General features: G+C 47.2%; 1 protein-coding gene across 14 annotated transcripts in view; it reads right to left on the bottom strand.

Annotated features, from left to right (window-relative positions):
* Positions 1-2,412: 2,412 nt before the first annotated feature.
* SRRM1 (serine and arginine repetitive matrix 1) overlaps positions 2,413-25,062 on the bottom strand; it is a 935,651-nt gene continuing 913,001 nt past the window's right edge. For 8 of the 14 annotated variants that reach the window (XM_069622717.1, XM_069622715.1, XM_069622710.1 and 5 more), the window contains one exon: positions 2,413-3,350. In XM_069622717.1, coding sequence (XP_069478818.1) covers positions 3,246-3,350 — 105 coding nt within the window. In that variant the 3' untranslated portion in view covers positions 2,413-3,245. Of the gene's footprint in view, positions 3,351-3,640; positions 3,703-25,062 lie in introns of those variants that run through there. The other 6 variants (XM_069622713.1, XM_069622720.1, XM_069622714.1 and 3 more) reach the window with 4 other exon arrangements.

The raw sequence follows: 25,062 nt of genomic DNA, 5'->3' as shown, positions 1-25,062 counted from the left end.
TGCCTTTCACGTGCCTGCGTCGTGTTGGTCGGCTCACTGGGCCCCGCCCCGTCCAGGACTCGAGTGTTTATCATGGGGCCTACCCTGATCCTCAGGACGAACCTGGTAGGCGTTTCGCCCTCGGCGGATCTGCCGATAGAACTGCGTATAGGCGCCCCCTCGGACAGGTTGCCGGTACTAGGGCATGACCCCTTGGGTGAAGACCTGGTCAAAGAACCTTCCGGTCCCTCAGCGCTGTCCCCGGGAGAATCCACAGACCCCTCGGCGTGTTGGCCGGAAGCAGATTTTGCCTCGTACTCGTGCTGGTAGGAACACCTGGGCGGACCCTGCCGCACGGGCGAGTCCTTGGGAAGGAGTCTCCCTTGCAGGGTGCACAGGAAAAGAGCGGCCCTACCTCGGGCTTGGATCGATGATTGTCGAAGTCCTTTAGGTCCTCTGGAGGCGATTTCTGGAAGAGCTCCCTCCACCTGGCTAGTCTGTTCTTCCGAGACCTCGCGGTACAAGCTTGCCAGCCGTGGTCTGGGCCAAGGCAACGTAGGTTGAGGGCGTGGGGGTCTTTAGTTGGGAAGAGCCCGTAGCAGGATGGACACCTGCTGAACCCTGTAGAAGTCGACATGCACCAGGGAGGAGCGTGACGCCTGAGGACCGAGTACCTGAATGATGAAAAGACAAAAAGACAGAAGAAGAAGTATTCGGACGCGGAATTACATGGCCAAAGCCAAAGCCAAACCCAGGGGCGCTGGTTAATTCGGACCATTCCGTCGATGCGGAAAAGGGGACTGGGGTGTGGCGCCGGAGGGCGGAGTTAGGGCATCGCATGCTCCCATGGCGGCGCACCTCTAAATGTAAAGGGGAAGAAGGTTTTTCTGGTGAAAAAGCTTCCGTCTCCCGTTCCTTGGAAGTGACACCCATGCAGTATGGAGGAAAGACAACGGGACTTGAGAGTATGCCCCTGCTTCAAGAGACACATTTGAATGTACCCACTATGTTTTACTGCACTACAGATAGTTGATCCATTTTGGCAGAATTAACATTGACCCAAACTATCACAACCCTTATCTATCCCCCTTTCACCTGCCTCACCCAAGTATAAATCCAAGTTCATTTTATCTTCACATCTTTCCCCAGCCCCTACACCACTTTCACTTATCCTACCAAGGCTATTATCTGGGTATCCATTGCTGCGGCACAACATACCAACTTCCACACAAGACTTAGCGCTCCAACAACACTATTTGGTAATTTGGAATAATACAAAAGTTTCATCAAAAAAGGCGAAGTGGCTGGTTAAATGACCCTTTAACTGACACGCTCATGTCTACAAGCCAGTGAACAGAATCCAAAAGTAAAAAACTATTGTTTTTTCTAAGGGAGTCCTATTCGATGGGCTCAGCATCACTGTCACGGAGCCAGGTTCTGTTCCCACTCAGGCCCACTAAAACAACAAATGACTAGCTGTAGGTTGGGTGGAGACTTCGTAAGCAAATGGCCTATTGCCAAATCTGGTGAGGGGAATGGACAGCTGTCGTGACCAATAAATAAACCATTGAGTGAAAACATGTGACTTGGAAGAGAGATTGCCACTGAATTGATGAATGGTTGCAGATCTGAATATGGCAAGATGAGGGACAGTGTGACATAGTGGTACAAGTAGCAGTGCTGGGATTGCAGGGCAACCAAGACAGAGTGGTGTGAGCAGGTTCCTGTATGGGTTTAGTGAAATCTTTCCATTTCCAGAATCAAACCCTCCAAGACAATATCCAGAAGTTGAGCTTCTGCTATGGGATGCAGATGCTGAAAGGGGCAGGAGAGGGGGTTGTTAATGTGTGCCTCAGAGAATGGTGATCCGATCAGACTGGTTGTGCCAGGACCCAAGTGGGCATACATGATACCAAAGGTAATACTGGACTAAAACCCCACATACTGTAGGTTTGGTACCAGATCATTTAACTGCTGAAAATAAGTAACAATTCCCAGAGATAGGTTCTTGTTCTTAGAACAGAAAGTAAATTGACAATGGCCCTCTCACATTGTCATGTTGTTCTGTCGCTCATGTTCACCTCAAACTGGACCGCTCAAACTGAAAAGGAAAAGGGCAAAATGCAACAGTACAGTATTCATTTAAAACCTAAAAATCTAAAGAAAAGAGATGTTTCACGATGATCACAATAGTAAACGTCCAGTTTTGCTAGGAAGACCTTTTTACAAAGCCTTAAAAAATATATCACCACAGATTTTTGAAGGTTTCATTTTTTAACTGAGCAATAGGGCGGTAGATTGTGGCAAGCAGTATTGGAAAATAAGTGAAATACTAACAAAATATGATTTCGTTACAATGTTTTGACAACAATCTGCTCACAGAACATAGTAAAGTAAATGGGTAAAGGATAAAAAGTCAATAAAAATCAGACGTTTTCAGGAGTTCTTAAATTATGAAATTTACTTTGTTTAATTCACAAGCTTTGTAAAGCTTTTGTTAAAAAAAAACACTTTTCACTTTCCAGGTCCTTCTATCCATCAAAGTCTATCCCTGATACACGTAGATCTGTCTGGAAGAACCGTAATGAGACAAAAATAGGAAAAGGGCAACAATGTAGTTTTACAGATTCATGTAACTGGGGGTACTGCTCTGGGAGCGAGACACTCCTTTAAAAGAACTAATAAAATACAAATTAAACTCCAGTGTTCCAAATCAAGATGTTGCATCAATACAAACCCTGAGTGTCCCGTCAAACCCACTGACTTCATTTTATGAAATATACCAAAAGTACAAGCCTGATTAACTTTTACACAGGCTATATTTAATAGATCTCGATTTGTTCAAATATGTAGTTTACCTAGTAATTGAACCAGTGGTTTCACTTTCAAACAAGTGTACGAACCACAAACGTCAGAAACATTTTTCCAAACATAAAAGGTACTGAAGCATCCCGGTTCTTGCATCAGCCTTGGCAGATGGTGGTTCTTGCAGGATTCCTTGGCATGTTTAGGTCCCATGTGCATCCTTTGTTTTTAAGATACCCTAGCATTATGGAGGCTAGATCTACAGTGAATGAAAAGGTGTCACAAGTGCATTGGGGCCACTGTTGGAAATCAATGCCCGTCTTATTTTATATCGTAAACCTCAACCTAGCAATTACAACAAATGTTATAACCTAAAGCTCAAACACATTTTAGCAATTGAATTTTGAGGAGTAGAAACCAAACAGAATTTACAATTCAGGAAATATTTCAGTTTGTGGCAGTTAAGACTGTGGAGACACTTGAGCCTTCCTCATAGACCTCAGGGCCTTTTCTCGCAGGTGCTTTTCCAAGTCGTCAAGGTCCTCCTCCCCATCACTTTCAGATTCCTGGAATAAAGCAATCACAAAGCAACTTTTAGAGCAGCAATGTATAAAGTCAGGTGAACTTTGCACTTAGCATAGGTGATTCAACCCCCTTTCTAAATCACTACAAAAACTATATGTAATTCATGCTATGTTTAACTCAAAGAAGTTGTGATATTAAAAATAGACATCTAGTAAATAAAGTGTACGTATTACCCTTCCACACATACATTGTAAAATAACATTGAAGCCACATCTATCCTATAAGCACAGAACATTCAACCTGCAGATGCATGTTAAAATAATGTATGTACCTACATAAGCTTTAAGGGGAAGGGGAGGACATCATATGGCCAATTGGTGTGTCAGCAGATGTCTGGAAATAGTAATGAAAAAAAATAAAGCCCAGACAAAAAGCACGAACTGTTTCAAACATTTGATCATGTTCAAGAGTCCAAAAATGGGACTGAAAAGGTTTACTTGTGAAGTGAGAAATAGGGCATAAAAAAGAAAGTAATGATGCATGGGCTGTTTGTTTTTCAAACAAGGCATGTCCAGGAACATTATATTGCATGCTTAACGTGGGTTTAAAAATGAAAAACAATTGAATACAAGGAACTATTATTCACCATTGTAAATTCTAAGCTATTAGTTCATAGGATCTTACAAATTACATAAGACAGGGTGGTGGTTAAGTGCAAGCTTCTGGAGATGTGTGCATCCTTTCAATCAGGACTTTGCCAGCATAGTTCTACACAATCTGGGAAAGTTGACAAGAGTACCATTAAATGTGGTATTAACTTCCATTATTGCAGCTTTTCGAAGGAAGGATTCGACAAGAAACACTTAAAAAGCATTGACAAAGCCAACAATGTTGGCTTTTGTGCTGGCATAGCATAGCCATTTTCCAGGCTTTGCCATAATGGTACTACCTGGCCATAAGATGATCACACCGACAAACAGTGTTAGTACCATAGCATATAATGACAGCGATTGGAAAATTACTTTCCAACGTCTATACAAGCACCAATACGGTTGGATTTGCCAGTGCAGATTTTAACAGTATTTCAGTACAAAGAACAGATGCAACGACATACACTGTTTATAAATCCAGTGGCTGGAGACACTTCAAGTTTTATTGTACTAGGAGCCGGATTACAGCTGAAATTAAGCCATCACCTTTCACAAGGCTGCTTAGAAAGAACATTGGCATCCCTGTAAAATGACAGATCACTCACAGAAATCGCAGAGATGGATAGTGCTTTATGAGGAGCATGTAATGTGTGTATAACGGCTAAAGGAACCAACGAGCATTGCAATGAACGGTCAATGGGTAGGTAAAAAGCTGAACATACACTTGCTGTGTGTCCCTCCTCAGATCCCATCTCTCTCCTGTCTTCCCTTCTATTGCCAATACGAATGTATGTGATATATATAGCAGAAACGAAGCTGTAAAGCCATGGAGCGCTGTACTATAAAGGGAGTGGAACATGGGCGCATCAGGGGGGGTCGCTTTGTCAGTCTATGGTCTCATTTGTCGGTGTAGTGTTCCTTAAAGAGCAGGTTCCACAGATCTTTCCTGAATTGCAGAAGGGAGGGGGTCAGTCTGATGGTAGAAGAAAGGTGGTTCCAGAGCATGCAAGCATAGTGTGAGAATGCTTGTTTTCTGGTGGTATTCTTGTACCTTTGATTACAGGTCTCTAGATATTTTGGCTACTGGTATTGTGTTAACCTCCTGAAATGGTGATCTTTTCAGCCAAGTATGATGGTGTCTTGTACGTTTTAGATTTTTGTAGGGGACGTAGGTGGTCTTGAAGGTGATGCGATGTAACAAGTGTACTTTCTTGAGAGTAGTGGGGATGTGGTTGAATGTCTTCAGTCCTGCAAAGACGCATGGTGAAGCGTGGTGGATGACGGCATTCTAAGGTGTTAGAGTAGTGCCCCATTCCCCCATCCAGCTGAGAGAGAATCGGGCCTTGACGATTGATCTGAAGTCTGAGGCGTGGGAAGCAGTGGTCAAAGTGCACAAAAAGTAGACAAGTTTCGACCTCCTTCCGACACTTATTTTAAAATGAAACTATTCCGGAATGTTATTTTAAAAAAAATAAAAAGTATAGGAATAGATTTTTTTTTTTTTTAAGTAGCGGAGCTCCCGACAACTGGTGGGAAGTAGGATTTGATTAGGTCCAGAGAGCTGGGTAGGATGTTATTTGTGTCTCCTTGCTGATGTGTGATTTAAAGCAGGGGTTGCAATCGATGGTGAATCTGGAGGACTTTATACTAGGAGGACTTTTGGGAGGAGCAGCTGTCAAGATCCATCTGTTTTGAACTCGGGTGAGTTTGGTAGCGTCCGTGAGATAAACAAACTCAGTTTTGGTAGGGTTGAGTTTCAGGTAGGACCCCAACATCGAAGTTTGAATAGTGGACAGGCAGTGTTTCAATTGATGAGCGTTGGATTTTGATGTTGAATTTGTCCAAGAATTTCCTCAGTGGCTCCATGTAGATGTTGAAGGGGACAGGGAGAAAATGAAGCCTTGAGGGACTCTACTTGTTACTGGTAGTTATTGGGATCTACAGGTGGAGATACCACCTGGCAAGATGGTATTCATTAGAGAGGTAGGAGTCAAAAGTGCACTACAGTGGGGGTGGGCGGGTACAACCTGTCACTTCATATAATAGTCCACATCATAACTACACTGATATTTGGACGAAGTGGCATCGCAATTGGGTGGCCTCAAATGAACCAGACCAAAGACTAGGGGATCACAAACCTTGTTGCCACTTCATCTCTTGCAGCAAAAGCTGAATATGTTATTTGAACGTTCTTCAACTTAACCAAAACTATTAAAGAAGTTATTTGTAAAAACAAGTATAGATAAAAGAGGCGAAGAACAAATGTTCAACAATTCCGTGTCCAATGCATTTTGGACATGTGCCCTTCATCAGGGAGCAAATTAACAAGGGGGTCCTGGGAGTCCCTCTGCCAGACATTAGTCCTGGTTACGAGAGACTTACCCAGAGTCTTTAGAGCTCACTATCTTTCACAGAGAAGAAATATCCCAAACATATCAGTCTTTGTCCTGCCCTGGGGCAGTCCAGCACCGAAATGCTAGGCAATTCTCCTCTGAACAAGAGTACCAACAGAAACCCCAGACACGTGTTTCGGTCTGGTTGGACCTCATCAGTAGGGTGGATCTGTGCCTCTCTAAGAATAGTGAAGCAAGGGGTCCACGTCTGGATTCCCCTAGTAACTTCGGGTGAGACCCAAAGTTACTTAAATATGCAAATTAACAAGGGGGTCCTGGGAGTCTAAGTCTCTCATAACCAGGACTAGTGTCTGGCAGAGAGACTCCCAGGACCCCCCCTTATCACCACGTGTCTGGGGATGCTGGACAAAGACTGATATGTTTGGGATATTTCTTCTCTGTGAAAGATAGTAAGCTAAAGACTCTGGGTAAGTCTCTCGTAACCAGGACTAATGTCTGGCAGAGAGACTCCCAGGACCCCCCTTGTCAATTTGCATATTTAAGTAACTTTGGGTCTCACCCTAAGTTACTAGGGGAATCCAGACGTGGACCCCTTGCTCACTATTCTTAGAGAGGCACAGCTCCTCCCTACTGATGAGGTCCAACCAGACCGAAACATGTGTCTGGGGATGCTGTTGGTACTCTTGTTCAGAGGAGAATTGCCTAGCATTTTGGAGCTGGACTGCCCCAGGGCAGGACAAAGACTGATATGTTTGGGATATTTCTTCTCTGTGAAAGATAGTGAGCTAAAGACTCTGAGTAAGTCTCTCGTAACCAGGACTAATGTCTGGCAGAGAGACTCCCAGGAACCCCCCCTTGTCAATCTTCATCAGGGAGCTCAACAGAATATTTGTTCTGATAAAAAGATATATGTTGTACTATATACAATGGTTCATCAAAATGATCAAATTATACACATGAAATACATCAATCCCACCATAAACGACAAAACGTGAGCCACCAAATGTGTACAATGTTCTGTAAAATGAAAGAGAAAAACAGTTGTTTGAAAAAATGATAAATATCCTCATATCTCAGCTCATGTGAGGAACTGAACCATATCTACCTTATTAAAAAAGTGACTCATTCTCATAGGTAAAATTGATGATTCAGACCTCAATCTTCAAAAAGAACACACATGGCAGGTGAGAGGTAGCTAAGAGAAATGTTATCAATGTAAACAATCAAAAAAGTAGACCATGATAAAGACAACAAAAAGCAAAGAAAACAAAATACAATGAAATGGGGCAGAAATGGTTGCCGAATGGCAGTTGGGGACGTGTAGCAGAATGTTTTTCAAACTGTCAATTTGGATTTCTGACATACAACCCCTCCCAAATGTTGTTGGGGGCCTAGGGAAGCAAGTGGAAGCGCTTTGCCACCTGTATTTTCTTAGGTATGGCTTTAATATACCCAGACTCACCATGCAGTGAGCAAATTCCAGACTTACCCCCTGGTGCAGCGAACACCTCTTCTCCAGCTAGCTCTCCTCTTGGCGCTGCACCCCACAGAATACAGTTGAAGCCTATTATAAATTCTGTCCAATTGTACACAACTCCTCCACCTTTTCCGTCTCAGGCCTTCCCGAGTATTTTATCTATGACTCGCCCTCAATTCCAACCATTTTCTCGACTGGGCTCCTCCCTTCTATCATACTCCTCCTTTGCCTCTCGGAAATTTCAGTAGGAATATAGCGCTGCATTTCTGTTACACCAGATCTGCATGCAGTGAGTAGTTACTGTAGTTTTTTTTTAATTTCCAGACACCCCTGCATTTGCCTAGGCTAGGGTTAGTCTTTGTACTGTGTTATGACAGTTCAGAGTCAGCTGAAGGTTGTTGCACACATAGCAAGTTTCACCTCTGCCCCTTTAAAAGCCACTATGTATAAACGCCTGCAGTATCTCTTTGAGGGACCCCCATTCACCCACATGTGCCAGTCCCTGCAGAATATGCATGCACACAGGCAAATGTGCTGCAATTACAGAGGCATGCCTGCTGCAGAGTTAAGTTAGTGAGTTCCTTCAGACTTCTCAAGACTATGTCCTTAAAGTGACATTGTAGCCACATGACAGCACACAACCAGCCCCGATTTAGAAGCAAACACCAATTTGCATGCTGGGACTTATAGGCACAGTTTCCCATTATGACTGCCCCGGAAGCCCTGCACCCACTCCGGCCCCACATGCAGCACAGGTACTGTAAGCTTTATTATGTATAATGGTCCGGGGCTGCGAATATAGTACCTACCCATTCTTCAAATGTGTGCTGGGCACTGCAGGTCTGCAGGCAGAGTACTGCAAGTAAGGATGCAGCACTAGAATGGCAATGCAGAAGCCCTCCTTAAGTGGAATAACAGAGTTCAATGTTTGTAATCAGGTGGCAATGTTTGCCAAGGCACTAACCACACCAATTTTAAGCTTAGTTCTAGGTTCTGAAGGAGATGAATATCTGAGACATCTGGATTTTTTTTGCAGGAATAATGAAGGTCATGAAACGACCACAAACAGCACAACACATCCTACTGAGGGGTAACTCAGAAGGTAACTTGTCAAATCAGAAGAAAAGCCTAAAATCCAAAATTAATGACGCATGTGGATGCCATGGACCATAAGAACACATGTTCTGTGGTCAAATATTCTCGCTTTCCCCTATGCCTATACCCGCCCCTGTCCCCCGAGAATGTGATTTTGCTCTGTAGTCATGTTGAAATACCAGGGCGGATCCACATAAAGAGGGGATTTGGGTCCATACACTTCCTGGTAACATGGGCCTCGACACACTGATAACGGTGCACATGAGGATTCATTCTTGTAAGAAATGTATGTCACATTACAGTGATATCGTAACCATATTTTTCTTCGTGTACTGAGGGATGATGCTATGTGATGCCCCTTCCGGTGATGTCAAGTGGTGAACGGTCATTGTTGGGTAACATTTTCATAGCAATGAAATCTTCCTGACTTGTGTCAACACCAGAACTTTTTGCTTTACTGGTGGATTATTTTTCGCTATACTTCCGATTGTGGGAACCTTTTTCCACACACAATCATTTACTCTTTTTATGGGTGTCATTTTTAAGACTCCATAGTGTCTTTAATTTGATCCTCTAACAACTTTTGGTGTATACCTTTTTATAGTTGTAGGGTTGCCCTTAGGGCTCCCCTTTAACTTTCTCTGGCTAACCTTGGGTGAACTACAGTTCCCAAGGGTAGAAAGGATCTTTGGATCCCTTTTACATTTTGTTAGGTGAAACCAGCATACACCACCTTATGTGGAGTGCTGGAGAGATACAATGTTTCCCCTTTCTTCTTTGAACTAACATTTCTGTTACAGAGACAAGCTTACCTTTAATGGCTGGTGGCAGTGAATCTTTTTATTAATTCGTTGCACCTTTACTGCAGGCTGTTTCCACAGCCCCGGTGGTAAAGGTACCGATGGGTGCTTATTTTACTAAAATGTCCCCAGTCTTCCCTATTCACCATTTCAGTGTTCCTTGTCCTTTCGTGTTCTTTTCCCTGACCTCCAGGGCGGGAAAACCCTTTGGGTCCATTTTGTCTTCGGCAGGAATCCTGTGGATTCCCCGCCCAGGCTCGAGTGTCTGCGAAGGCAGGAAGTGAGGGAGGAGTCCCAAACTCTACAGCCCTTTGTCTTCTAGCCCGATTGCGAGAATCCACTTCAAACTGGGAAGCTGGCTTACCTGAAGCTGTAGCCAAACCAGTTCCGGTAGCAGTGACAGGCGGTCTAGGCTAAGTTCTTTAGGAGGTGGTGAGCTTGCAAAGGGTCCACAACGAATTGAATTTTGAGACATTTATAAAACACGCACACAACAAACTGAATCGAATCCTGGCGCAGGTGGATCAAGAGACTAGTTGAAAATGTAGTCATGTAAACATTTGTGCCATTGGATTTTACGCGACAGAGAACAAAAGCTCATTATTTGAAAAGATAGGTCTATAGGCCTGCACGAAAGGTCAGGAGGGAGTTAGCCCTCCCTAGATTCAGTGGAAAACTGTTCCACAGTCTAGGCCCGGCAACAGAAAAACTACAGTCGCCTCTTGAGACAAATTTAGAGCTTGGAATAGCAGTACCTATTGGTATTCCGATTTTAGGGCCCAAGCCGGATGGTACAATTTCAGTTTATTCATTAGGTAACTTGGTGCCAGGCCTTTGATGCATTTGTACACCAACCAATCTTACATTTTATGCGTTCCTCTACTGATAGCCAGTGGAGGGAGCCGCGGAGGCGCCGAGATTGAAGTGTTTTTAGATACACCAACTTTTCCCCTCCAATAGATGATTCGGTCCAAACAAAATAAGTTCTGGTGTTTTGGGGTCATGTTGTAGCCAATTTTGTGCCATCCAAACCCCCATTTCCTCCAGACATCTGCACAATTAGGTCGCACAGTGGAAATAACAGATTACACTTAGACAGGATGTATAAAAATAGTTTTGGTCAAAACACACTATAGAAAAATGACTATCAACTACACAACCCTGATAAAAATAGATACACATATACATTCACTTATTAAAGGGCATAAGACATCACAAACTCCTGCAAAGGGAAGATTAGTATTATGGACTCAAGGTCCACAGACTGATCCCCAACTAAAATTGTCCAGCCTAAGTTGTCTGGGCCTTTTGCCCAATAGTTCAGGTTAAAGTTCCACAAAATCTTTGAAGCAGGAAAGAATGCAGGTAGGGTCTCTGGGGTCCAGTGAAGGGTTCTTATGGTTAGAGTACCAATTAAACTAACAGTAGTAGCCCTAACTTTCAGAAGTCTTGCGCAAGCAAGCATTGGCAAAGCCAAAAGTTTTAGAATAAAGGTTTATTATAAGCCCATTGACTTATAATAGGAGTATAGAGACAGGTAAGAAGCTCTGTAACTTAACCCCCTCCCCCCCCCGTACTCCGATTCTTCCCCAGACTTGGCAGGACAGCTGATCCCCCGGTTGGTGTGTCACTGTTGCAAGGACTCTCGATTGAAGAGTGTAGCAAAACTCAATGCAGGACCCCTCAGGACCGGACTCGGTTCAGGTAAGCAATTTCGGACGGTAGTCACAGCAGAACGGCGACACAAAGGGACTCAACTGACGCAGTCTGACTTTACCTCCTATCTTGGGTCCCCTTGTTGCTAGGACGCCGACATTTCATAGAGGCGAGTCTCGTAGGGCCAGCTGAAGATCCCCAAAATTCCAAGTCGAAACTCAGAACGTGACGCCGGCAGCCCCAAATTAAGAGCTGGTCAGCCACAGAACAATCACACGACACTTCCGAAGGCTCTTTGTTGCAGGGTAATAGACGTCAGGAATGGATGGTCCCTCCACTCCAAGGGTTGCAGCTCCTTCCCAGGACTGATAAGGATCACGAGCAAGACGGGGCTCCTTCAAGACAGCAGCAGAAGTTGGCAGCCAAGCCTTCTTCCGACAGGTCTCCAGTTTCTTTGCAGGTCTCACAGATGGATAGGATTCTTGGCTCCTTCTGGTTTCCCTCCCCCCCAATGATTACAAGGGTCCTTTTACCCTTAAAAAACAGGTACGAGCTGCTTCCCTCACTAGCCAATGACAAGACTAGCCCCCCCACACAACCCAGCAGTGGTCCAATCAGGACCACCAGCAGGAACATTCATGCATACCTCTCAGACACTGAAACCAGTTTGTGAATTGGGGACAGACAGTCCCAGGGCACATCCTGCCAGCAAAAAACACAGCCCTCCAGTAGCCCGCCAAAAGCTTCTGCTTTCCAGGGCACTGGAAGTCCTTATAAGGATTTTCCTGACCTCTCAGGCCAGGAAGAAGGCTACAGAGCAATTTGGCAAAAGGACAAGCAAACAATCTCGTGGCACGGCCATGTTTGACTAGTAGCAACAGTTGGTAGCCAAAAACGGTAAACGCGCCAAGGCTAAAACGAAAAGTCTCCAAAAGTGCGGAAAAAGTCAATGTTGCCACCAGCTTATCCTTCTAACACACCTAGAGTAACCAAAAATCCTCTGAGTGTTAGTCTAGGGCAAAACAAAAATGTACCCCATTGTACTGCAGTGTAAGCTGCATTGTACAATGATAAAAGGTTACCACAAGTGATACAAAAGTAACCAAAAGTAGTAAAACAGTAACACGACTAAGGAAAACAAGTTTTCCCAGTGCTGACAGCCTGATGTACATGCCAGTTTCCCCATGACATGAGCAAAAGCCAGTGCAATGAAGCTCAAGTCTTCACTGTACTGGAAAAAGTACAGGTCATATTAAAAAATAAAACCAAACGTTAAGGGGTTCCATAAAGATGGAAGGAAAGGTGCAGTAAAGAGAAATCTTTCAGAACACTGGGTTCCTACATAAAAGTACGATCCTGGAAGCTGTAGAGCTAGTCGACCACTGGAGCTGAAATAGAAGATGAAGCAACTAAGGCCGTAGTGATTTCCAGCGACCAGGGAGCCTGCTGTGTAACCGGTGCTTGCTGTAACCCTTCCTTCCAATCGACCTGGGGATCCTGGAACAGATAACTGTGACCCAGAGCATGACAAGACCCACTAGACTCAAGAAGACCTGCATTTTGAGCTATCCCACGTAGTGCTTCGACGACCTTGCAGGCTGCAATACGCCCATACCCTGGGACCTCAAGCCATCCTGCAGTGCAGTCTCTCCCGAATTCTGAATCTTGCAGACACTGTGTGCATCCTGCTGGTCCTCCAGAGACGTGAATCGGGTCCTAAAAGTCCCCTCATCAGAGTGCTGGACCATGCAAATGGTGAGAATCTAACCAGCGATATGGAGTCTTCTTCTGACTCCTGAAAAGGGTGCCAAATCCACAGAGCCGCATCCAGCCGTGAGGAAACTCTTGCCTGGAGCCGTCTCCCATGATCCCTGCCGCAAAAGTCCTTCCAAAGTCCTGTCTTTCGTCATCTTGACAAAGGAATACATCGACTGGGTTTTTGGCTGTAGATCCTGAAGTCCTCTTGCTGCAACTCTCCTGTGCTGAAGTATTGTGTTGGCTGGGGGATTTACTCACCTAAACCTGTGTGATTTCTGTAAAGCTTTTGGGGTGTTATCTGGAATTGGGAGGCTACTCACCCAGTTCAACCAGGCCCACTGCTGGAATCCTCCTGGGGTGTCATCTCTGAAGTCCCTGGAGATAACTAACTTTAAAGTGAAATACTTACTTGTTGAACAGTCTTCCACAGGAACTCTGATTTTTGCCTGCAACAGAACCCTATCGCACCCTGCCTACGGCTGGCACCTAGACCACCAGGTTCCCTCTACTGCCTCCGAGTGAACTCATGCAATAGAGTAGGGAAGGACTAGATAAGTAAAAGATTCTGTCTTGAAAAGTAGAATGAGTGTTAAAAAGTAGTTACTTGTGAAAGCATTACTTGATAACTAACTCGGAGAGTGAACAGTTACACAAGTTCTTACCTTGAATGTGTGTTGTGCCATTCTGAAAAGTATATGTAAGGTTATTTTACTCACCTGCCAATTGGTAATGCTTCTTTCCCAAAAGTAATCTTGTTGGCTTCACTATTTCTTTCAGAGGTGGCTGTACCACCCGAGTATTGATTGATTGATACTTTACTTCTATCGCGCTCGTACACCAGTGTTTCAGTGCGTGACAAGGCATGGGAGGGGAACAGGGGAGAACAAAATAGCGATCTTACTAGGCCCAGTGACATTGAGAACGTGCAAGTGCATGGGAGAGGGGGAGGGGAAAAGTGCATGGAAGGGGGGAGGAAAGTGCGAAGCAGAGGAGAAACAGATAAATAATAAATAAATAATAAAGGCAACAAACAGTGGTAATGCAGCCAGCAATTTGCAAGCGCTAGGTTTAAGGCAGCAGGCAGGGTAGGTCTGATAAGTGAAGGAAGAAAAAGGGGGGGGGGGGGCTGTATGGGTACAGATACAGACCCCAGTGCAAGGGGTGGCCCGGAGGCAGTGCGGGAGGGTGGCAGGATGAGCAGGTACCTGGGCCCAAAAGACAGAGGGTGGCCAGGTGCACAGTGCCAAGAGAGAACAGATCAGCAGGGGACTGGGGGAGCGAAGGCAGAAGAAAAGAGGAAGGTCTTGAGGTGCTTCCGGAACCGGAGATGGTTCTCCTCAAGTTTTAGAGTGCCAGGGAGGCAGTTCCAGAGGGAGGACCCAGCCGAAGACAGATCTACCCCCAGCATGTTTCTTAGAAAAACGACTGACCCTGAGTGAGTTGGAGGTAGAGGAGCGAAGAGCTCGAGAGGGGAGGCATTTGCAGAGGGATAGCTGAAGGTATTTTGGACCCAGGCCCCAGAAAGCCTTGTGGACAATGCAGAGGGTTTTGAATTTAATCCTTGCATCCACTGGGAGCCAGTGGAGAGATGTCAGAGCTGGAGAGATACGATCCCAAGGCTTGAGGCCAAGGACAAGTCTCGCAGTCCTGTTCTGCATTAGTTGCACAGGGCGGAGAGTAGAGGCAGGTAGATTTAGAAAGAAGCTGTTACAATGGTCCAAGCTAGAGAGAACCACAGCTTGAGATACCATGAGCTTCTGGGGGAAGGAGAGGAAAGGCAGAGTACCTCTGAGGAGGTGCAGTTGGAAATTTGACTTTTTAGAGACCTCAGAGGTGTGGGCGGAGAAGGAAAGGGTGGAGTCAAAGATGACCCCGAGGTTCTTAGCCTCGCATGTGGGGGTAGGAGGAGGGCCAAGGGAGGCCGGCCAGAGTGTGAGGGGAAAGGATGGTGAAGGTGTGCCGATGAGGAGGATCTCCGTCTTGCTGGCATTAAGACAAAGATCATTGGTGGCACACCAATCTTGAATGGCAGTTAGGCAATCAGAGAGGGAGAGGAGGTGGCAAAGGGTAGCTTGAAAATGAGTTGAGTGTCGTCAGCGTAGCACTGGAAATTTGAGCAGAAAATGGCAATGCAGTGGGCGAGAGTTGCCAGGTATTGGTTGAAAAGCCAGGGCGAGAGGTTAGACCCCTGGGGAACACCACAGGTAGAGAGGAAGACCGATGAAAGGAAGGACCCAAGTTGGACCTTGGAGGGTCGATCTGAGAGGAAAGAAATCAGCCAGGCCAGAGCCTGATCAGTGATACCCAGGTTTTCCCGGAGACGGTTGAGCAGGATGGTATGGTTGACCGTTTCGAAGGCAGAAGAGAGATCAAGGAGGATGAGTACAGATGGAATGTTAGAGTCAAGGTGGTGAGCAGATCTTCACGGATGTTTAGGAGAGCAGTTTCCGTGCTTCTGGCAGCTCTGAAGCCAGACTGGTGGTCATGGAGACAGCCAACAGAATTGGAATGAAGGTTAAGGTGAGAGATGGCCAACTTTTCCAGGAGTTTGCCAAGAAAGGGAGTAATGGAAATTGGGCGATAGTTAGCTGGACAAGAAGGATCAGCTGTGGTTTTCTTGAGAAGAGGATGCACAAAGGAGTGGTTCAGAGGGGAGGGGGAAGGATCCAGAGTATATGTTATGTTAAAGTATTTATATAGCGCACTGTCACCAACAGAATTGGTCTCCAGGCGCTCTGGCAGATTTGTAAACAGGAAGGAGAGCGGGTAAGGTTAGTCGGGAGGAGGGCAGTAGGAGAGTGGGAGAAGTGGTGCGCTGTTGGCAGCTTCAGCTCGGTATACACCAAGTGCTGGGCTTTGGTGCAAGTATCGGATCGGGCGAGATCTTGTGTACTGTGGGTGCGGTTTGTGTGTTTTTGCGGTGGTGTGGTAAAGTGCATGCAGATTGCTGGGAGAGAAATGGTTGTGCGACTTTTGTGTGGGTTATGCAGAAAGTCGAGGGTTGGGTTAGTGGGGTCTGTATCCCGATGCCAGGTTTGTTGTCAGGTACTTCGGGTTCCGTTCAGGCTGTATCCCTGTGGGTGGGGTTGTTGCTGGTTCCTTATGGGCCGTCTCGCTGTGGTGGTGCTGCGCTGATCCAGCTTTATCGTAGTGAGCATTGTATGGAGTGCCTACCATGAAGCGATGGGTGTCTCTGAACCTTTTCTTTGGGTGTGGAACTGGGTTAGTAGTATCTATTCTCTTGTTGTCTAATGTGACCCTGGTCGGTAGAGGCTTTGAATGGTTCTGGGTCGGAGTGCTGTTGACGGGGCGTCCTAGTGTATCTGTCTAGGTCAGCCTGTGTATTCAGTCGTTCCACCTGTTCTTTGTTTCTTTGGTTTCCGTGGGGTTACTTCCTTGGGCTATTGTTTAGTTGTAGTTACTGTATGATAGCGCATGGTGCTTCCCGCTGTATCCTGGTGGACATTGTGTGGTGTGGGTGCTTATTCTGTTTCTCACCCTCTGGGTTGGTGCTAATGGTACAGGGTTTCCTGTCCTTGCTATCTGCCATGAGTAGGTCTGTTGTGGGTGGTTATAGTTTAGGGTCATGGTCCTATTGATGAGTCATCCGGGTGTTTCGGTCCTTTGTCTTGCTATGTCGTTGGTTTTTGGTCCTATTACGGCTGTCTCCCGGTAAGTCGTTTGGTAGGTCATGGGATATTTTCCTTAAGGATTTTCCATTGGTTGTTTGGTGTGGATCAGGGCCCGTCTCTTCGTTCATTGATTTTTTAGTTGTGTGTGTGCCCCTGTGGCCGGGCTTTCTAGTTATTACGTGAAGAACCAAGTTTTGCGTAGTTTTTGAATAGTAGGTGGTTTCTTGTGTTACGGATGTACTTTGGGTCATCCAGGTCGTTCCAGGTTTTCGGCGCTTGGTGAGAAAAGGAGGATCCTCCAAGTTTTCTTTTGTTGTAGAGTTTCGGTTCCAGGCGGATGTCAATGCTTGATTTGAGCGTTCTTGTTGGTTGATGTAGACGCAGTTTGTCCGTCAGGAACTCAGCACCTTGGTTGGGTATATATGGTAGCATAGACAGAGCAGCCAGGCTTGTTTTAGGAGGGAGAGAGGACTACAGAAAAGTATACTGAACCTGTAGAACCCCCTTTGTGCATTTTGCCTTTGGCAGGCTCCAGCCCTGAAGCCCACCCAGGTTCCACTGTGTCTGGAAAGGCAGGAAGCGAGGGAGGGTCCTGAAACTTCCCTGTCCTTTGTCTCTCAGTGTGCCCGAGTGAAACCAGTTCTGATTGGCCGGCTGACTGTCCGGGAGGACAGCCACCATGCTGGGTGATTGACAGCCTAAGGCTGTGAATGAATGGGAACTTGCTTAAGAGACAAGGTTTTTGGGACTAGAGGCAGAGTCGACCACTGGAGGACAACATCCGACGAAGAAGCTGTGAAGAGACGCCAGCAGCAACTTCCTGGACCGCAAAGTGCCTGCTGAAACCCTTCAGCTGTGCGGACCCCGTTTTCGTTTTGACTGGGAAGACCCGCAAATGACTTCCTCTATTGGGCTGGTGGGACTAACTAGCCTTGTGACTAGCTTCATGTTGCCGCAAACCCTGACTTGCTGAGACTTTCCAAGACTGCAGAATCCCAATGCCCGGAGACCCCTGACCATCAGAGTGCATTGTCTTCGGAAGTGTGAATTCAGGCAAAATTCCGGGGGCATCCAGAGGACCCTACAGAAGCAGGAAATCTTCATCCAGCGGACCCTAAACCAGAGTCCAGGATCGATGGATCAAGTAACTTCTGAAAGGTAGCCCCACTTCCAGGAGCACCCCTTTAATTATACAGGTACCCCTAATCACGCTTGCATCAGATTAAAGTTCACCCCTCTAGAGAATGAAGGCCAAGAGTCTATCTTGCAAGCATACCAAATTTAATCTGTACAGAAATGAGGATGGAGAAAAGGACTCTGACCCTGAACGGCATTCTGTCCCTCTTCGTTCCTGCTCCTCCAGACTGGTGCCAGGCAGGCATGCAGCTTAAATACTCTTGGTCACTGGATACTGGCATCACTCATTCAAAACTGTCCTCCTTCCCTTTCAAGGGGTGCTGCAGTCTACCTTCCTGCAGGGGAGTATTTTTGACTCATACCGTGCCAAGAGCTGCTTAAGTTTTACCATTTACAAATTCATTCAGCAAATGGTTATTTACACCTTCTATTTAACTACTAACTACCTTCATTTAGTGCCCACCCAGTGTGCGATTATATTTGAATGAAAAAGACTCTCTCAGTGCTATAGTATTTAGAGAAACCTTGCCTAATTGTAAAGTGCTTGGGTGGGAGGGTGGGGCTGCAGAAAGTAGCTAGCTCTTTACTAACACTTCCAACCAGAGCTGTTTGTTCTTCTCTGGCGCTGAGAAAAAGGCACTAAAACCACAAAAGGCTGCTGATTCAAGGAGAATCCAGTGCTGCAGAGTCCTTCTCTCTCGAGTGCTGCTGAAGCCTGCCAGACGCCGTCCCTTTCGATACCACGATCAAGGACAAGGACCAGGAGAAAGAGTTTGCTACACTGCAATAGGAAGGCATGCAGCTGGAACCAATTCTTCAGTTCTCAGGTACTGTGGGGTTTGGGATACATCCATCTTTTGCCAATCGGGTTGCTTCCTAGCTTGGGGAGTACCATTTTAAACCCTTTTGAGTTGACCTCAACTCGCCAGCACTGGCATGCCAGCTTGTGCTTCTTCAAGGTGGCTCCTCTTGAGCTTCTGTGGTTTTCTACTGAACAACTGACTAATTTAAAAACATTTTCGAAGAAGAGAGCATCAGAACTTTGAACTGGCCCATTGACTTTGGCTGTCCTGGCTCCCCAAATGCCCCCTTACGTACCCGTTGGCTTTGGCAGTGCATGTTCCCCAACAAGCTTTAATTGCTGAATACTATTATTGCTAGGATAAAAGAGCGTCTACATGCCTCTGGGAGAATCTGTTTTACTACTTAAAAAGTATGTTCTGACTAACTTTCCCCTCTCTACAGCTCACATCACCCCTCTTAAGATAAGCCTGCCTGCTCAGTCACTACCAACTTGTGTAGTACAAGCCTATATTAAAAGATGGGTTACCCCAAACCAAAAGATAAGAGTTGTAAAGTACCACACCAGATGGACAAATGCTTACCCAACACGCAACACAGCATGGGATGATATGGCATTTACAACGCGCCTGTACACAATTGTTTCAAGGACGGCTCAAAATGCAGGTCTTCTCGTATCTAGTGGACACAAGGCTCACCAGTCTCTGGGTCAGTTCCGTCCATTTCAGGATCATCAGGTTGATTGGAAGTTAGGGTTACAACAGGCTCCTGTTACACAGCAGGCTGTCCAGTCACTGGAAATCGCTATGGTCTTTGTTTCTCCATCTTCCTCTTCGGTTTCAGCTCCAGTGGTCGACTTGTCAGCAGCTTCCTAGTTCAGAGATTTTATCAGGAACTACCGCACAAACTCTGCATTCTCTCCCTGCATTTTACAAGGGGCAGGCACCCTAGGAGTTGTTCCCTTTCAGGCAAGGTGGAAGACAAAGGGCTGCAGAGTTTTGGGCTCCTGCATCGATTCCTGCCTGTCCAGACATTCTGGAGCCTGGGCGGGGAATCTAAAGGATTCCCGCCGTAGAACAAACTTCCACTGAGGTCGTTCCTACCTAGAATGGCAGGGGAAGACACCAGAAACAGCAAGCACACAGTAAATGGCAAAAGAAGGTGCCCACCATTTTAGAAAAACTGCCCCTCTGTGCATTGTATTGTAACCAAAGATCACAAGGTAAGTAAGAAAGGGGATACATTGTATCCCCCAGCACTCCACATAAGGTGGGGTGTGCTGGCTCACTTTAAAAAATGTAAAGGGGGATGAAAAATCATCCAAGTAGATGAACGAGAAATTAACAGGGGAGCCCATAGGGGTACCCCAACCTAAGCCCAAACGTTGTAGGAAACTAAATTCAACCATACACTATGGAGAGATATAAAAAGGTAACCCATGAAACGGGAAAGGGCATCATCACAAGATGGGCGGTATCGGGGCACAATTACTGTTGAGCGGTATTTGCGGGAACTCCAGAAGTTGTGGCTCAAATAACCCCCCCCATCACCATTCGGCGGGCATGCGCACACGGACCGGGTTTTAACGCCAATACAGTTTGGCGGTAATAGAGGCTGGAAATCCGAAAACCCAGCCAACATTACATTAGTGCCACCCCATAGCACACGTGCGGAAATAACGCTGCAGGAAATACATCACTGCTGTAACAAGAAACAAAGCAGTGGCCATTTTGGAAATCATAATCCACTGAAAATCAGAGCCCCCGGAAGCCATCAACTCCAAAAAGTTTCTAAAATGTACCAGGAGCGTGTGATGGGCAAGTCTGGCCTGGATAGGCTGCGCAATCCCAAGTTCTGTGACGGTGAACTGGCAATACTTGTGGAGGAGGGTATTTCGCACCAGGATGAACTATATGGGACCCAACAAAAGAAGACCAGGTCACAGCAGCGTAACATCGTAACAGGATCTGGGCAGGGATAAGGGAGGAGCCATCGAGGGAGTGGGAGGAGCGGAGGCAGGTACCGGCACCCAGGAGAGTCACACCTGCCCCCCCTTCCCGCAATGGCAAATTGCATTGTAAATAGGCCACCACTCCCAGTGTGAATAACCGACAGCCGGGCATTGTGCATGGGCTAAGTGCGTGGCAGTGACCACAGGCACCCATAATAGCACCTATGTGCCAGTGCACCTAGGCCACACCTGTGAGCCAACGTCGTAGGTAGGGCAGCCATTGACCACATGCAAGCTCTATGCTACACACAGCCATGGTGGGGGCACAGCATCGCCCCAATTGCCAGGTGGGTGTGTGTAGTACCACCCTCCCCCACCACTGAGTGCAGCATGACAGCTGTGCATGTGCATCTTACGCATGAAATGGCTAGGCCAACGATTCCAAACTGTGTTCCCCCTCAGGTAGCAGGCCCCAGTAATACAGACCCATTGCAAAATTCAAATAGGGCAGGCCCAAGCATGAGTGAAACTGCCCTGTGCAACCTTCCCCCCCACTGTAAGTACTAAAATGCATGCAGAAATGTGAGGTACTGCGTCCTCATGCCATACCCTATGGACCAGACTGGCACGCAGGCATCATCCGAGGCCAACCTTGATGACAAGGAGGCAGGCCCATCCCAACGTGTGCCCAGCTGTGCCTCCACCAGCACCAGCACCAGCACCAACACCCCGCGAAGGGCCGGCAGGGCACATCAAGGTGGAGGACCCACACCACCTCGCCGCTCACAAGCTACCAGGGACACACCACCTCGGCGCTCCCAAGCCACCAGAGACCCGCCACCTCAGCGCCCTGAGGTCCAGATCAACAAGCCTGTCACAAGCCACCAGGTCCACATCACCAAGCCAGTCACAAGCCACTGGGGCTTACCAGGATGACGTGGAAGTTGACACAAGTGCAGCCACTTCGGAGGAAGGAGCGTCAACCGGCAATGAGCAGCAGGCTTGATCTGCACTGACACCGGTCCACAGTCCGGTGCACCAAATGGTCAGTCCAGATGGGACCACTGACCATGGGGAGATGCAGCCACAGGTCTGTGCACACCACTGCCACACACGCATGAAGACAATGTCATATAGCTCATCTCCTGGCAACCCCTTCATCCATGGCGGCCCCACCAGGCAGAACAGCCCCTCCGACAGCAGCCCCACAGCACAGCCCTGCCCGGGACATCAACCCTGCTACACAGTGCAGCCCCGCCCGGAACACAGCAACAGGTCCTGCAGGCGCCGTCATGGCATGCCTGTATGTTATAGGAGGCACGTCAGGAGGAGGATCGAGGGCATGGCCAGTGCACACAACCCCCACATCAAGGCCATCAGCCGTGCTATTAGGGGGGCAGCCAAGTCCATGGTGCGTGACAATGCACGCACATGTAAGGCTGTGGAGCCATGCACTGCAGCCCTCACAGGGTTTGACCAGCAAGTCCGCGAATTGTGCGAGGGGCAATCTGCACATGCAAAACAGATGCAGGAGTCGAACAATCTGATCCGCCAGCAGCTGAAGTTTGCTGCCATCTACCTCCACCACCCCACAGAGGGTCCCTACAGGGGTCACCCAAGCGGAGGTCACTGTCATTTGCAATGCCACTCAACCGATGCCGGTGCATGTGGTAAGCGTCCATGTACCCGTTAGATGGACACTGCACTGTTGGCCTGAGGGCCAGACACATGGACCCATTGGCACTGTGTGGGGCGAGGGGGTCTGTGTGCTGGGGAGTTGGTGCGGGAAGGGTGTGTGTGTGTACTGGGGAGTTGGTTTGGGGGGGGGTGGGGTCTGTGTGCTGGGGAGGGCGGTATGTGTGCTGGGGAGTTGGTGGGGGGAGGCAGGCATGTGTGCTTGGTGAAGGGGGTTAGTTCAACATTAAAGCCCGTTCAAGCCTAAGATAATGCAAGGACAATAATGATTGTGTACAAGTGCTCTTTATTTTACATGTGCTGGTCGTGGTACGCGCGTATCACTATATTAAAAATAATAGTCTATCGGAGCCTTTTTGGATAACCTCCCGTCCATCTCACCATCCCTGTGAGCAAGAGCCCCGGCCACATGCTCCTCATCACTCTCATCCCCTGGGGGTTGCCCAACTGCGTCGGGGGGTAGTGGCACATTCCTTCGGCAGCAGATGTTGTGCAGCATGGCACAAGTGAGGACTATCATCCCGACTTTTTCCAGTGCATACATTTGTGCCCCTCCAGTACGGTCCAGGCACCTTCCATAGTTCAAATGTCTGTTCTATACAGATGTGTGCCCTACTGTGGGCATGGTTGTATGCTTGCTCTGCCTGCAGGTGTTTAGGGATTCTGCACAGGGGTCATCAGCCACGTGAGCTGTGGGTATCCTGAGTCACCTCCATGGGATGAAATGAGTACATGAGGCCTACGTCCCTTCAATGGGTATGAAATGACAAAGCATCAATACACTATGCACTGTGGTACTCCTTGTGTGCAACAGGGACATGCAATATGATTGACTGATTGGTGTACATCCATCATGTTTCATGCCATGCACCATATGTGTTTGAGTGGGCCGTCTTGTGGCGGCTGACAGTTGGATGCACATGGGGTGACTGAAGTGGCGCTGGTGGATGCTGCACTATGTGAATGGGGTAGTGTGTGCCACTCCTACTCATCAAGTACTGTCATGTAACTGCTTCTACTTTTGTTAGACAAGATTGTATGCAGTACCCTTTGGGTGCACTACAACAACCCTGACCTCCTGGCAATAGGAACCCAACCTTTGGTATAAGTCTTTACTACACAGGTTGGTAGCGTGTTGAGCAGTAAGGCTTATCTCAAGAGGTGTGAATGTGAGCTGTAGGGGAGTTACATAGAGATTCACAGTGACAAGTATTCAAATAAACTCTTACACAAAAGGTTTCTTGATTAAACAATTATTTAACAGTCAATTTGAGTAAGCCTTCTTCAGAAGGTGGCAATTTAACAGTAACACACAAATACACTCCATAATACACACTCTAAATCAGTAAGTGCCCTTTTGGGATGGCACACAGACACTTCCTAGACCCTCAGGTGACTTTAGTAACCAGGACACTGGACATTAATATACCACTGTTTGCATTTAGAATCAGACTTAAGAGTTTGTCAAAGAATAAGGTTATTAGAACAGAACAAGAGATCACACAAATATTCTGGCGCAGGTAAGTACTTTTAGTAACCCCCAAGGCAAAGTTAGTTAACCCCTTCCTGGAAGGAAGACAAAAAACAATATCCGAGGGAAGAAAAGTAATTCAGGGAGCCAGGCTAGGCCAAAATCAATTGGGAAAAAGTCCTAAAGCACTTCTTGCAGGCGAGTAAAAGTCTTGCACAATGTTTTAGAAGTCTTTGTAGAAAAGAAGAACTCAAAGCAGGGCTACAAGCTGTTTAGGCTTGTGAAGTAAAGGAGCTGTCAGCAACTCTACAGAGCAACCACAACAAGTCTCACCAACAGAGAACAAGTGAAGTTATACAACAAGAGGTAAGTTCTCTTACACTGTACAGTACCTTTACGTTGAAGAAAAGTGTAGCAGATGGCTTCTGTTCCTGAGCAGCTCTGCAGATCCTGGTGTTCCTTGGCCTCAGTCGTGGGGACAAGATGGAGGACGTCTGGGGACTCCCGCACTGCAATGAGACGGTCACCGACCACAACCGGCAATCTTCAAACAAGTGGCACTTCGGTGTTTCAGCTCCTCGAGTCTATCGCAAATAGCAACACTGCGGTTCCTGGCTGTCCAGATGGGCTTTCCTTCCATCTGGGGTCTAGCACTCTAGTGAGGTGGCTCAGGCTCGGTCAGTCCTGCTTCCTGGGAGTCCGGAGGATCTTCCTGAAGCTCTTGGCTAAGCTTAAAAGCAACACACACGATCTGGTGTTCCTCGCTCTGGCTATTCGGTTCCAGCAGCACCCGCAGTGGAATTTCAACCAGCTCCGAGAGGATGTCCTGGTGGCAAACTTTGGAGTTGATTGGTCCCACCAACTCAAGGGGAGACGTCGTCCTTGCAGGGCTTCTCTTGCTGAAACGAACATTTTGAGTTTCAGCACAGCAGCAGGGCTTCACCAGGCAAACCAACGGTCCAGGAGTAACAGCAGGCGTCCTCTTCAAGTTTTTCTTCGGATTCCTTCATCCAGTTGTCGACTCTGCCTTCCAAGCCAAAAAGCCTCGCCTTTTATGCAGGTTTCTCCCATTCATTCCAGCCCAGCTGTCCGTCACCGAGCAGAATGGCTGTTCTTGCTGGACAGCCAGCCAGCCAATCACCTAACAGTGCATTCCTGTCTCCTAGAAGACCAAGCACTGGGAGTTTCTGGAAACTACCTCGCTTCCTGCCCGTGCCAGACACCCTGGAGCCAGAGGTGGGCTGCACTTGGGAATCCCGCCAAAGGTAATACTAAC

Source organism: Ambystoma mexicanum, chromosome 11 (assembly GCF_040938575.1).
Source record: "Ambystoma mexicanum isolate Mex_15411 chromosome 11, UKY_AmexF1_1, whole genome shotgun sequence".
Classification (NCBI taxonomy): Eukaryota; Metazoa; Chordata; class Amphibia; order Caudata; family Ambystomatidae; genus Ambystoma; species Ambystoma mexicanum.
The sequence above is the reverse complement of the archived record's forward strand: the minus strand, read 5'-3'. Positions and strand labels throughout refer to the sequence as shown.